General features: G+C 36.4%; 1 protein-coding gene across 12 annotated transcripts in view; it reads right to left on the bottom strand.

Moving 5' to 3' along the window:
- Window positions 1–15,906, bottom strand: part of MAGI2 (membrane associated guanylate kinase, WW and PDZ domain containing 2) — a 1,444,461-nt gene that overhangs the window by 996,632 nt on the left and 431,923 nt on the right. For all 12 annotated transcript variants that reach the window (XM_055347909.2, XM_031012777.3, XM_063708679.1 and 9 more), the window contains exon 2: window positions 4,961–5,077. In XM_055347909.2, coding sequence (XP_055203884.1) covers window positions 4,961–5,077 — 117 coding nt within the window. The remainder of the gene's footprint in view (window positions 1–4,960; window positions 5,078–15,906) is intronic.

The following is a 15,906-nucleotide window of genomic DNA, read 5'->3' as shown; positions in this document are numbered from 1 at the left end:
TTCTTCTTTTTTTCTTTTTTAGACAGAGTCTCACTCTGTCACCCAGGCTGACATGCAGTGGTGCAATCATGGCTCACTGCAGCCTCGACTTCCCGAGCTCAAGTGATCCTCACAAGTAGCTGGGACTACTACAGGTGCATGCCACCATGCCCGGTCAATTTTTAATTTTTTTTTTGTAGAGATAGTGTTTTGTTAAGGGGTCTTGTAGAGATGGGGTTTCCCAGGCTGGTCTCAAACTTCTGGGCTCAAGTTCCTAAGGATCTTTTCCTTAGGAACTTACTGTGGAAATAATGAAGAATCAATCTCAGCCTGTGTATTTGCATACACATGAGCATACACATGCATGCATACTCATGCTCTCACTCACTATGTGCCCAACAATTCTTCTTTTTTAGTAGCTATAAAATAAGTTTATTATCAGTTAGCTACCAAAGAATAGTACGATAGTAGGACAGTGAAATAATTATGAAAAGTATATCTGGGAGATAAAATTAGAACTTGAAAATTTCCCCAAAACTGTAAAATAAACTCAACATTTACAGGCTTCAATGAGAAAAAAAAATCTCCAAACATTTCCATTGAGAAACTGCACAATTGTCTCTTAAGATGTAAGTTTTGTTACAGAACTCAATATATAGTAGTTTCATTACAGAACTCAATGTATGCCCAACAATTCTATTTCTGTGACCATCTCCTTCTATTCTAAGGGATGTGGCTTTTATTGAAAAGTGTGTGTGTGTGTGTGTGTGTGTGTGTGTGTGTGTGTTGTTTGCTTGTTTTTTTTTTTTTCAGAATTAGGCGGGCTCTGAGATAAGGTTCTAGGGAGACAAAATACAAGGCTAAATACAGTCAGGCCTTGTTTATGGGGCATGGAACAGATTGATGGGCTTTTTGTATTATTTGTAGTTAAGGGTCAGTGGAGACCTAGACTAAACACCTTCCTCCCCTGCTTAGCTCAGAAATCAGCCAGCAGCTGGAAACAGGCTTCCTACCAAGGAGAGTGCAAGAACCAACTTGTCCACAACTAGATTGACTGAGTATATGTATATGTGTGTGTGTCGCAGGTGGTGGGGGGGAGGTCTTTGGAGCCCTATCTCTAGAACTCTCTCTTACTAGGCACCAATAAATTCCAGCTCCAAGATGTGCCTCCTTTCCTTCCAGATGTAGTTGGTGGTAGAGTAATGTAGTGGTTGTAAGCAGAATTACTCAGTTAGGTCTTGTTTTGTGAAAAAAATTTATTTACCCTTATATAGTTATAAGTCACTACAATTTTGTTTCAATGGAGTTATCAAGGACCTATTCCTGATGCCAATGCTAGACTAAACAAGAAGGGAATGTATCATTAATGCATGCATGTATAAGAGCAATGATATAGTCTTTAGTAGTCTGTTTTCCTTCTACGCTGCTGGGTTCATGAAAACCAATAAGAATTTTTTTGACCCAGGAAAATGTGTAACAAATGTGATTCCATACTCAATACCAACAGATATGCTGGATACTTATTTAAGTTTCTAACAATGGCAGGATTTTTCACATCATGGACACACTTCTACTGCATCCTTTCTGAACATATTTGAAAACTTCATTAAAGGATATACTGAGTGAACAAATAACCCAACTAAGAAATCAAATAATCCCATTAAAAAGTGGGCAAATGACATGAACAGACATTTCTCAAAAGAAGACATGCAAATGGCCAAAAGGTATATGAAAAAATGTTCAACATCCCTAATCCCCAAATAAGTGCAAATCAAAACCACAATGAGATATCATCTTACTCCAGTTAGAATGTCTATTATTAAAAAGAGCAAAAATAACAAATGCTGGTGAGGATGCAAGGAAAAGGGCACTCTTACACACTGTTGGTAGGAATGTAAATTAGTGCAGCCACTAGGGAAAACACATGAAGATTTCTCAAAAAACTGAAATAGAATTACCATATGGTTCAGTAATCCCACTACTGGGTATTGTTCCAAAGGAATAAATATAGGAGATCAGCATATCAAAGAGATTCCTGTACTCATATGTTGATTGCAGCACTACTTACAATAGCAAAGACAAGGACTCAACTGAAGTGTCCATCAAGGGACAAATGGATACATAAAATGTGGTATATATAGATGATGAAATACTCTTCAACCATAAAAAAAAAATAAAATCCTGTCATTTGCAGCAACATGGACAGAAGTGGAGATCACTATGTTAAACGAAACAAGCCAGGACCAGAAAGACAAAAATAACATGTTCTTACTCATATGTTGGAGCTAAAAAAGTTGATTCCATGGAGATAGAAGGATGATAGATAACAGAGGGTTAGGAGAGTGAGGAATGGGAAATGAAGAGAGGTAGATTAATGGGTACAAATATACAGTTAGATAAAAGATAGAAGTTCTCTTGTTTGACAGAAGAGTAGACTGACTACAGTAGACAACAATGTATTGTATATTTCAAAGAAGCTAAATGAAATAAATAGAATTGTTCCCAACACATAGAAATGATAAATATTCAAAGTGATGGATACCTCAAATACCTTGACTTGATCATTACACATTCTATGCATGTAACAAAATAAATATGTACCCCATAAATATGTAAATTATTATGTATCAATTAGAAATTCAAAAAAGATACAGGAAGAAAAAAATTTTTTTAAAGGTATACTGAGTTGGGCCGGGCGTGGTGGCTCACACCTGTAATCCCAACACTTCTGGAGGCCAAGGCAGGTGGATCACCTGAGGTCGGGAGCTTGAGACCAGCCTGACCAACATGGATAAACCCCATCTCTACTAAAAATACAAAATTAGCCGGGCATGGTGGCATATGCCTGTAATCCCAGCTATTCAGGAGGCTGAGGCAGGAGAATTGCTTGAACCTGGGAGGCAGAGGTTGCAGTGAGCTGAGATCGCACCATTGCACTCCAGCCTGGGTAACAAGAGCAAAACTCCATCTCAAGAGAAAAAAAAAAGAAAAAGATATACTGAGTCAAGATGGTGGATCATCCAGGTCAATTAACAAGTATAAAGCAATTTTTATAATATACGTTAGAATCTCTGTATTTTTGTTCACTTTTTTACCAAGTTAAAAACATCATTAGTCAATAATGTTATTGGAATTGGCTACTAGGAGAGATGGCTGAAAATTCAAAGAATAATTGTTTCATCGTGATATTCAAATTGAGTTTCTAACCATCTCCTTTATAGGAGCTATCCAAGGATTTCTAATTAAATTTATGACCTTGTACTGAAATTACATCTTGAAGCTCTTTATGTTTACTCATATAAGTCTAGCTGTTTTACCCTTATATTTACTTTTCCTTCATAGTCTTCTTTGGTAGTCTAAAAGGAGATGCTCTATTTAAGAAGTTAATTAACTAATGCAAAATTTACTCCTATTATCTTCATATTTAATTAAGACTTTCTTATTTATGTCATCGCCTTAGCAAGGACTACATGTATTCCTGAATGTCAGCTTCTTATATATTTTTCTCAGCTTTTAAACATAATAAACAGCCTGGATTCTTTATTCAGTATTTCAGATCTCCTTTCTTTCATGTCACAAAAGATAAATTCACACTGCTGCACTGACAACATCATAGCTTTGAAAATGCGTCCACCCGTTACCTTATAAATAGTTCAGTCACTTACTTTAATCCATCTTCCTTTGTCCATCACTGTAATGTCAAACTTACAAGTTTAAGAATGCACTTTTCTCAACTTCCAGAGTTAAACCATGGGTCCAAAAGCCTATTCACTTAACTAACACACACTGACAGAAGTATCATTTTGACTGACAAAATGCCAATCATCAAGTATTCTCATTTAGGAAGATTTGATAATGGTGTCCTGGCATTGTCGTTTTGATGAATATTTAGTGCTAACAATGGCAAAAGTCCACCTCTCCTAAAAGGTGGGTAGGTGAATAGGGCTGGGTGATAACCTTTCCATCTTGACATCTCTGTGTGTTTTCATTATTTCAGCATAATTATCCAGTATCTATTCCAGGTAATTATAGTTACATAGCTCTGGTGGTTCAACCCTAGATAATAATTTTTTTTTGTTTTGCTTATTTCTTTCACTTATACCAGCCAACTTTTTCTTTATTTAATGTTATCCTTTCAGGACCCATAGCTTTGAATTTATTTAGAACGGAACTAAAAGAAAAGAAACTCGCACAACATCCACAGCCCAGAATTTCTAGAGAGTGGAAAGTGTCTGAAGTGCATGGAATCTGCCTTGAAGTAAATGGATTTTTGATATCAATCTAAGATCTAGAACCTGAGTTTAAAAGTCCTTGATTTGTCTTAAAGTTAATAGAGGATTTTCAGGTGAGCTGTAACAGACACTAAAAATTGTATCATTTTACCAATTCCTCTCCTTGGAAGGATAATCAGAAACGATTGTTTATGGATATCTATAGGTTACATATAAGAAATTTACCCCAACATGCTTTCTAAGCATCATTGCTTTCTAAGACTTGCAGAACACTCAGCTTTACTTTCCAATGTGCACTTTTCTTTTTACTTGTGAGACTCTCCTGTTGCAAACAAGAGATGAGGTTGGGAATCACTGTGAAGATTCTACTCACAGAATAGCTGTTTCAACTAATAAATTAAATTTGCATTCTCCTGTCTCCCAGTGTGGAGTTCTATCTCCATCATAATTCATTCGGAATCACCAACAGTCTGGACTAGAATCAATATTCCTCAATATTAACCTCAGAAATGTAAGTTAGATTTTATAGCTTGAAAATCACAAGTCTCTTCTGGCTACAACTTCATCATAAACCATACTACTGCAGTTATAAGCATTTGCACTTAAAATTGCCACATCTCAAATAAGTTTTCTGTTCCAAAAGCCCACTATAAAAAATAAGTGCAATTTCACTTTCTTTTAATCAATGAATATATAGCTAAACATTTATCTCTCAACATAAAAATATTAATACTGCCCATTGTACTCACATGGCACCGTGCGGAGGTAGAGGTTGTCACGAATGATTTGCTGAAGCTCATGGTCCACAGAACCCTTTTGAAATCGTAAGTTGAGGTAGTGACGAAGGTCTTTATCAACAATTCCTCCTAAAAATAAAAAAAGTTTCTTGGTAAGGGATGTTGGAAAATATTTTAAGCATGTAATTTGATTCTGTCATCAATATACTCAGGAACCCATTAAAAAGATGCATTATTTCAAAGTGTTCTTTTGATCTTCTCAAACATTTACTGCCACAATGATAACAGAGATAACATTTACTGGGAAAATAATTGCCTGCCAAGTCTATGTTCAATGCTTTGCATGTATTCCTAAATTTATCCTCCATTTAGAATGAAGCCTATATCATGGTAAAAGATATGTTACTCTTGAATCATACTGAAATATTATAGTACATCTCATTGCATGGCTAAAAAGACTATTTACTCATTTATTCGTTCCTTCCCATTCCATCCTACCCCAAATCCTGGAAACCACTTTTCTGTCTATAAATTTGACTACTCTAGGTACCGCATATAAGTAGAATATATAATATTTGCCCTTTTGTGACTGGCTTATTTTACTTAGCATAATGTCTTAGAAGTCTGAAAAGATTTTTAAGTTATTGAAAGTTGCTCTAGATTTAGTTAAGTAGGATGGTATAAAAAGTTAAAGAAGAAAAACCTACACACATATTAATGATTTTGCTCCTTTTATGCAATAAATAAAAGTAATTTCTTTATTTTGTAGTATATGTACAAATGTTTTTAGCAAGAGACAAGGTTTGAAAGAATGTAGGGTTTTTTTTTTTCCTTTTTTCAATTCAAACAATTTTGCGACTGTTTGACCTTATAATCTAATAAAAAATAAACTGGGATATAGTTAAAAAGCCAATAATGTAGATCTATCAAATACTTATTTGATATTTAAAGATAACTTGTTAACTTATAAAGATTTATCTTAAAATCTTTCCTATTTCCATACTGGAAATAATTAATTATAAATCAAAATACCAGTAAAAATGTAAGTAAGAATTCCTGAAACTCTTATTATTTCAATCAAATATACTAGGGAAATTGAGCCAAGATAAACAATTAAAGATAGAAGAAACTGGAAATCTGCAATAATCATAAAATTATATTCCTTCAAATCCTTCTGAATCTCAGAATTAGAATTCATGAATCTATTTGCACTACCATGATCATACAAACTAGCATTATGTAGGTGTGCACAGGTGCAAAACAAACAGCTTTGACATAAACTGTAGCTAATAGACTTACATATTGTAACATTTCTAAAGTTTTCAAAATCCATCATTTCAGTTGCCTCCTAATCTGCAGGTATAGTCTCAATAAGATGCCATTTTTAACTGCAAGATATCATTTTCAACTGAATTAACTGTCAAAATTCTTACCCTCCAGATGATGTTTCTTTCATATTTGAGCAAATGGTCTCTTAATCTATTTTTCCACCCAATATAATATGATAGTGGAAATCAAATGACATAAAAGAAAAACATTTTTTGTTGGATGTACATAAATATTACATCCGGAATGGCTGAACATATAATTTTCCAAATTCAAATCCATTTTCTCAGCCAAAGAAGCAGAACAGTCAGAAATAAAAGTCATTTGAAACTGCCATTACGCAATTGCAACAATTACCTATTATTTACATCTCCAAATGCCCTGTGCTTCCATGTGTCTTGGACTTGCTGACACCACACTAAAATAGCTAATAGTTTAGAAATCCTGAAATTCTCTTTTTTTTCTTCTTCTTTTTTTCCAGTTAGCAATACTTGCTTACCCTTGCTAATTTATCACACCTACCGAGTAAGCATCATGCCTGTGACTGCTCTCAGCTGTCATTTCTGCCGGATTCTAAGGCTACAGGTCCTTTGGCCACTGCACCCCCTCTTCCTTCTCCTTTTTTTTCAATCTAATACGTGGGACATACCAAGTGATGAGATCCTTTCTGGCATCCTAAGAAAATGCCAACTATAGAACAACAGATGTAGTCTCCTTATTAAGGTAAGCCAGAATCACTCACCTAATGTGGATAAATTCACATTTTGTAGTTCAGGATGATTCTTATCCCTAAAAATATATTATCAGTTTAAACCATTTTTTTTATTTACTACAGATATACTGAATTACATTTCTTGAAAGTTATCTACCTCAGAAAACAACAAAAAAGTCTATTTATTCATTTCAATGACTGTATCTTTTTTTTCATAGAAGAACCTGTCGAAACTTTTAAGAATCAATATAAAATTTCCTTCACTAATTAAATGAGTTGTCATAAATTATAACAAAATTTCACATAGAATCCCCTTTGTTTTGGAAGGATTTCTCTTTCCTCCTAGTTCCCAAATGCTTTATTATCCTTTACAATTTATCATAAGCATCTTTCAAGTCAGGCAATTTTATTAATCCAGTATTCTTACAGCAAATTCTGCTAGTTGCCTACCCAATATTCCTTCCATTATTCTTTCCTTTTAAAAGAGCTCTGATTCAGTTTTGGGCAGAAACCTGCTGAGCCTCAGGACATGGATCACAGTGGTCTGGAAAGTCATTCAATCATTCTCCACTTTCATAACTGCCCTTGCAGCTTCTAGCAGCTATGTTCTGGCCTTTGACACTTAGCCCAGAAGGAAATGGACATAATATCTGAGATGTAGCAGCCATATTCTGACCATGAAGTGAAGTGACAAGCACAAGGAAAAATTCACCATGCTCAGGATACTGGAGTAGAGGCTAGAAACAGCCTGCATTCCTAATGGCTTTACTAAACAGCTAAAAACAATGTCAGTAACTACATATCTTAAGATTTCTTGTTATATGAGAAAAAGTAAACACTCATTAAAAAAACTATTTTGATTGAGCATTCTTTTAAAACTAATATAGTTGAACAACTGTACATGATCCTAAAACACACACATATATATATACACACACATATCTGTTATATGCATATGTATATATACACATATATTTTTGTGTATGTATATATACACATATATACACATATATAAATGTGTATAATACATGTGTGTATATGCACAGTATGTGTGTATAACACATGCTTGTATATGTACAGTATATGTGTATATACACGTGTTTTGTGTATGTGTGATACATATGTATATGTATGTACGTATGTGTGATACATATGCATATGTGTGTATGTGTGTATGTATAAAATGTATACACATACACATACATACGTATAAAGGCATATTTATCCTCAATTAGAAATTTCAATTAGAGAGGAATTAAACAACAGACATTGGGCAATGATGTCCTCAAAAAGTAGAGTCTGAGTCTCAAAATGATCTGATTTCAGGTTTAAAAGTTAACCTTTTAAAGCAAGCTAAAAAATACAGAGTTCTAAAAAGTGTACAATAAATGTTATCTATTATTAAAATAAATAATTTGCTATCTTATTTTCCATACTTATAAATTTTTTATTTTATTTTTAGTGTTTGTAGAGTTTCTGCTCTATCATTTGTTAATGATTCCTAGATTTGGTAGTTCATAGGATGCACACATCAATCGTTTTGTTGAGCAGAGCACTGGCAACATTAATGTCTCGTTGCATGCTTTAGCCATTTGTACTTTTTCCTTCAAAAAAATCAGTAGCTCTTACTTGCTATTATATTTGAATAACTATTGACTTATTTAGTTATGTGAAAAAAATTTTATTTCCTGTATTTTTAAAAATAAGACTGTAGACAAGTATTAAATGCCTTCTGAAGTGAACACTTTCAGTAAATGAGAGAGCTGGAAAGGATTTGAAACCTACAGTTCCAAAAAACATGTACCTAATTTTCATCCTCTATAGTCTGAAGACCAAACTTCTTAGTACAAAGCAGTCAAGTCTTTTCTCAACATGACCCCAATCAAGCTTTTGAACTTAACATCAAAATATAACTTAAGAAGAACTTTTGGAATAGAGCTCAGTTCAAACTCTTCCTATTGCAAACGAGGCAAGTGAAGCTCACACAAAGAGTATGGTACTGGGCTTAGAACAATGGTGGGGTGGGGAGTGAGGGAAGCACTGGGGAGCAACACCTATGGTCTATTTGAGGAGAAAACACCAAGTCCCAACGTTCAAAACTGGGCTGCATTTCTAAGGTTTCCATCATTTTCAGGAATGCCCTCAGTAGAAATTGACTGTTTTGTCATTTCTATTACTTGAATACGTAGACTGAGGAAACAAAGGAAGAAGATGCTGCTTGGATTGGAGAGACATAATCTCCTTGGTATATTCCTTAAGGCAATTTGTTAGCTCTAGCATTGTAGCAAATGCCACTCTTTCAAAATTTGAGGGAGAAACATGCTAGGGTCTATAATGTTTGTGCCAAGTGTCTGGTTGCTAGTAGTCCCATCTAGTAAAGTAGTGTCATCTCTCACTCAGACATGACCATCAGCTCAACCTTCCCCTCCCCTTGAGTCAACTGCTTCTGGAATGAAAGCGTACCTTATAAACTTTTATCAGTGTAAACTGGAGAAAGCAGTTCACTAATTGGGATAGTAGGGGTTAAGTAGAGAGGGGAAAGGTGGGGATAACCACCAGGGTTTGGCTCATTTTGATGTCATCTACTCATCCTGTGCTTCAGTCAAAGCAAGCTACTCTAATGTTCTAATCATCTTATTTATTTTTGTTTGTTTTTCAATCACACTCAACAAAATACTGTGGTGAATATTTAATTTTAGTTTGTGCTTTACTTTTTGCATTCAACTTTGCTCTTTATCTTGTACCATGTTCTTTTGGTAGAAGATCTTCCTTCCTTCCTTCCTTCCTTCCTTCCTTTCTTTCTTTCTTTCTTTCTTTCTTTCTTTCTTTCTTTCTTTCTTTCTTTCTTTCTTCTTTCTTTCTCTGTTCTTTCTTCCTTTCTTCTTTCTTTCTTTTTCTTGTTTTTTATTGAGTAGCTATATCATTCAGTACATGTAGTGGGTCTTTGTGCTGAGCTACTCTGCCCTTACTTAGTCAATCAAAATGTTTCTTCCAGGAAATGGCTATAGAAGCAGAGTGCCCAAAGAATGGGAATGCAACTGGCTTCATCTTGAAAGTGACACTCTGAAGAAATTACCCATAATTTCTCCCTCTTGGACATGCAGAATTATCCTGTTCTTGTATTTTTCTGGCCAGCTTCTCCAACTTTCCCTTTGTTGTTTGCAGCTAATTAAACTTTATGGATAAGAATGCCTTCCCTTTGCTATTATCCATGGAATTTCTATCCAACCTTCAGGCTTAAAATTATTCTGTAGTTGGCCTTCCTATGATCTTTGAGCCAGAAGTCTTCTCTCTGCTCTGAACTTCCACATCTTGCTCATTTCTCTTTAGTACTTTGCGCATTATAACAGGCCAAACTGTAATTTGTGGACCTGTTTTATATTTTCTATTATGTTACAAGCTCCCCAGGAGAGAGTGTTTCCTATTCATTTTATATCTTCTCCCCTCTTATATCTTCTTCCATGTCTAAAGCAATGTCTTTTTAACATACAAGGCCATGAAACATATGCTAAATAAATAAATCACAAATGCTGTAGTAGAAAGAACACTAGGTTTTCAATCAGGAAAACAAGTTTTTGTTACCACCCCAACACTTATTCATTAAGTGGTCTTGCACAAATCATTTCTGGATCTCATTTTTTCTCATCTATAAAAGGAAGGTGGCTTAGTTACTTAAAGCTGCTATAACAATATCATAGATTAGGTGGCTTCAGCAACTAATCTGTATTTCTCACATTTTTGGAGTCAGAAAATCCAAGATTAAACCAACAGATCCGGTGCCTGGTAAGGGCACTCTTCCCGGCTTGCAAATGGCCATCTTCTCATTATATCCACACATGGCCAAGAGGAAAATAATGTTTCTTTTTATAAGGGTACCAATCCCATTCATTGGGGTCTCAGCCTCATAATTTAATTACCTGTCAAATAGCCCCACCTCCTAATGTAATCACCATGGGGGTTAAGATTTCAATATATGAGTTTTGGACAAACATTCAGTCCAAAACAATGGGTGTAGGACCAAATAACATCTCCTCTAGGTCTAAATTTTATGCTTCCCTGTAAAATATTTGCTAAGTGCATCTTATAATTTGGGATTTCTTTTGGTAACCAGACAACCAAATTATTTTACTATTTACTTATAGTTTACAAATTAGCTATACTCCATAAGAAATAAAACTATGAATAATCTCCTTTTGATATTATTTTCTAGTTGTGGAATTATTCAGGAATCTTACATCATCAGTAGACAACTGACTTCAGACCTTATCTTCATCAAATAAGTAGGAAAGTAGTTAAGCAAAGCAGTCTGTGAGGAATTAGAAGAGAAGGAAATCTACCCATATGCTTTAAGATATTTTAATGAGTAACCGCAAATGTGCCTTATGTTAATTTATTGGATGGTGGATAAGTTGAGGAATAGACAGGAAAGTATTATAGGGTTGTGTTGTTAAGTTCCTTTTTCAAAAATAGTTTCTGCTTGGCTCACCTCAAAAATGAAGAAATAAATCACAAGAAAGTTGATTGATTCTGCTAAGAGCCACAGACACAAAACAGGTGACAGACATATCTAATCTAGCCTGCCAGAACAGCCTCCATTCCCTTTTTAGGTAGAAATTGTGCCTTTGATTTCTGATGATCTAGAGGCCCATCTCATTTTCAGGTGGCCAGAGTACTACACAAAATCACTGCATGCATTTGATCTAGACTAGACAGTCTATAAACTATGAGGCAGTAAAATTCTCCTTCCCCTAATAATTCCCAATTTGCCTATTTTAAATAGGAAAGCCATAAAGCTCATTGAAAATGCCCTGGTTTGTTAGTTTTTCCATAGCTGAAAATTTTTACTTACATGACAATTTCTATCCCTTCAATATTTTATTCATAATATTAGAGAGTATAGACAATCTTTTTAATCATGCTTTAATATCTGTGCTGTTTCTTCAAAATCTTTGTGGTATTGCATGTTTTGTATAAGAAATGGAATAATAAGAAAGACAAAATATATTAAACATTTGCAGATCATTAGAAGATTTAAAACTAAAGAGAATAATTGCTATTTCAGAGAAAATGACAGAGATAAATGTAAATGGTTTATAATATTCTCTAGCTCTATTGAAAATAGCTTCTTTATTATTTCCTTTCCCCTACTATTGTACAGATGGGATATTATTATTGAGTTTCATTTTTCATTGCTAGCCTTGGTCTCAAACTAAATGTTAGAGTTGTTCCTATAGTTATGATATTTCCTCCCATTGAGAAGAGAAAATGAGTTCTCAGTACATGCCAGGCATCATAGTAGGTACCTGAAATTTTATTATCTGAAAATATGAACTATGAACCCAAAGTTGAAAACAATCTCAAGTGTATCAAAATTTTTAATAATGTACCGATGGCTAATACAGTCTAATAAGAGCGTATACACTATTAGTTTCTTTGATTACCTAACTCATACAAATTAGATGTTCTTCATACAAAGCAGGAAGTCACACCAAATTCAGCGTAATGAAAGGAAAAATATATATGGGTAAAAGGGACACAATAATCTAACCTAAATTCAATCCATTTTTTTTAAAACCAGAGATATACCACTCTAAATTTAAAAGGGAAAAGCAATCTATTAGGATAGTTAAGAAGGAGTTTAAAATTATTGAAGGTTAATAAACCTCATAGGTATAAGGCTTCTACATAAAACATTTACTAAGATTATTAAACTGAAGAAAAGCCACTGTTGTCCAAAATATCTAGATAATTTAGCAGGCAAAATTTTTTCTTCTTAGAGTCTTGGTTTATTGCCTCTCTAACTTCACTCCGAAGTTTCAGTATAAAAATTTTAAAATGTAATGATAAAAATATCACAATTGTTTTTGTTCTTGGTAAGTCCAATTTAAGAATGCATCCACATTAATAAAAAAGCAAAAGAAAATGCTCATACTTTGGTATGCTTGAAATATCTTCATTCATAAAACTAAAAGTGAACATGTAAATGGTATTTAAACAATGAATATTTAAGCTTATTTCATTTTGTATTAGCAAGGTCTATCCCCAAGTCAACTGAAAAACATTTGACACTATTTTGTGTTTTAAGAACTATAAAGCCAGGTCAGCCCAGCCATACGGTGGCTCATGCTTGTAATCCCAGAACTTTGGGAGGCTGAGGCAGGAGGATCACTTGAGGACAGGAGTTCCAGGTCAGCCTGGGCAACACAGTGAGGCCCCATCTCTATAAAAATGAAAAATTAAAAAAAACTCTTAAAAGCCAGGTCAGTCCTCTAATATTTTTTTTCTAACCTGCTGACACTTAAAAACTCTCCAATGATCTGGTACAATACATGGTTCACTTCAAATGGCTTTATCCTTAAAAGTATCACGACACAGAACACCTTGCCCAAATCAACAAAAAAGAAACTCCAGCTTTGTTTTTGATTACATTTTACAATGGAAACACAAAGAAATTCCCTGGCAAATCTCATTCCGAACAACAGACTAATATAGCCTCCATAGTCTGTGTTGTGATGGATCAGTACTAATGAAGTTATAACAATTATAGGGTCATGATTTGAACTGCTACAAGACTGATTTCAAATGCGGAATGTGTCCCAAAGGTTTATTTTGGAATGCAGAATGGTTTTTACTGTAGAAAAATGTTGTATATTATAATTATGTCCTCGGCCCACCTATAAGTCTTTTCATTCATTAGGCACCTGAAGTGCACAATTTATGGTATGTTGGAAACAAATTGTTGTTATACATGTACAGCATCCCCATGAGAGATGGGGACATTGGGAAGACTGGCATACTCCTAGCAGATCTTCAGAGGGAAGATCCATTGAAAACGGAGAGAGGGAAGACACAGGTACTGGGTCAAAGGGGCAGGAAGCAGGGAACCCTGCAAAGGGAGTTATTTCTAGCCCTCAATGACTCCTGGAGAAGGGGTGGGTTGAGCAGGCAAGGAGCAACACATTCTCCCTAGGGGCCCCTGGAATCCTGCCAGCAGGAGACTACATGAACCCCATGGACAACTGAGCTGGCAGAGAGAGCTGCTTAGAGAAGTAGTATGGGCAGAACTCCAGCCATTGTGGAACCCAGAGAGTTTGGTGTGGGAGCATCTGGAGTGGAGCACTACTAGGGACACCCATCCCCCATGGCTGCCTTGCACCCTTAGGAAACTTAAGGCCTAAGAAAACTGTTGGACCTGAACATTGCAGGGTGATCTTGCTCATGAGGCTGGGCCAGTCCGACCAGAGCACCTTTGGTCTGCTGGCCTCTCCTGTGACCCCAGCTAGGCCTGATTGCAGTGCAGCCTCAGAAGTCTAGGTTGTGGTAGCCTCCTGGTGGCATGCATCATAGCTCCTGCACTGACAGACTGTACTTGACCAGTAAACAGCTCCAGTAGGGTGCCCCAATAGAGTGTCCCTGCAGACATGCACCTGTCCACCTATGCCCTTCTCCTACCACAGTCTCCCCTGAGTTGCTTTGCTGGCACTCACTTGTCCACAACCACCCCCCTACATTGCTTTGCTGAGGCATGTAAGCTTGGGTAGACCTTGCCTTCCCTTCCCTGCCAGATGCGTGTGCACCATGCTGTGACACAGCTGCCAGTGTGAGTGAACCCCAACCCTCCAACACTCCCCCAACAGTGCTGCCATTGCTGTTGGAGCATTGGCTAGCATGGAAACTGGAGACTGTCAGCCCCACACCCACCTGCACCCCACCCCTATGCCAATATTGCCACTGGTGCAAAACTACAAAAGTAGACCAACTGATCTGCCCCCAACCCCAGCAGCAGCTGCCATCTACTTTAATGCATGAACACAGGACACACAGTCACATGCCTGCCAGTGCCACATCCCTATGCTAACATTTTTGCCCATGCAAATGCATGCACGGACACTGGCAAGGCCCCGTGCATCTCCACATAGTGGTGCCCTGCCAACACTGCTGTTGCAAGTGCCCCAACAAAGGCCAGCACATCTGTGCCCATCAACACTCAGCCATAGCTGATGAGCATGCAACTTGCAGCACTGCCGCTGCTGCTGGCACATGACAAATAAGGACCAATCCTGCTGCCACTGCCCTATGAAGTGCTGAGGCTGGCACCACCCATCAGAGAGTTCTAGCCAGCTGTCTGGAAACAATTCAGGCCCCTCCAGTGAGTTAGGTTCCTAACCTCCAGGGGCCACAGAATAAAGCTGGGGCCCATACTGGCCCCCTAGAGTTAGATCACACAGTTCAGGAGTTATGAGCTGAGCCCTGGCCCCCTAAAGGCCTTCAAAAATGAAACCAGTCAACTGAACCCACCTTATGCCATAATCAGCCCCCCAAGGACAGCAAATAGGATAGAATAAAAAGAAATCCAAAGGTCATCAACTTCAAAAACTGAAGCAACATCAGCCCACGAAGATGAGAAAGAATCAGCACAAGAGCTCTGGCAGCTCAAAAAGCCAAAGTGGCTTCTTACCTCCAAATGACCACACTAGTTCCCCAGCAACAGTTCCTAACTAGGCTGAGATGGCTGAAATGATAGAAATAAAATTCAGAATATAGATAGGAATGAAGATTACTGACATATAGGAGAAAGTCAAAACCCAATTCAAGGAATCTAAGGTTTACAATAAAACAATATAGGAACTGATAGACAAAATGGGCATTATATGAACAAACTGATCTGATAGAGCTTAAAAACATGGTAGAAGAATTTCATAATGCAATCACAAGTATTAACAACAGGATTGACCAAGCTGAGGAAAAAAAGTCACAGCTTGAAGACTGGCTCTCCAAAATAACTCAGTCAAAGAAAAAGGAAAATGTAAAAACCACAAGGAAAATAAATAAAGCCTCTGAGAAAGATGGGATTCTGGAAAGAGACCCAGTCTATGACTCATTGGCATGCCTGAGAGACAGGGAGAGAAACCAAGCAACT

Source organism: Gorilla gorilla, chromosome 6 (assembly GCF_029281585.2).
Source record: "Gorilla gorilla gorilla isolate KB3781 chromosome 6, NHGRI_mGorGor1-v2.1_pri, whole genome shotgun sequence".
Lineage (NCBI taxonomy): Eukaryota > Metazoa > Chordata > Mammalia > Primates > Hominidae > Gorilla > Gorilla gorilla.
This window is presented reverse-complemented; position numbering and strand designations above follow the sequence as displayed.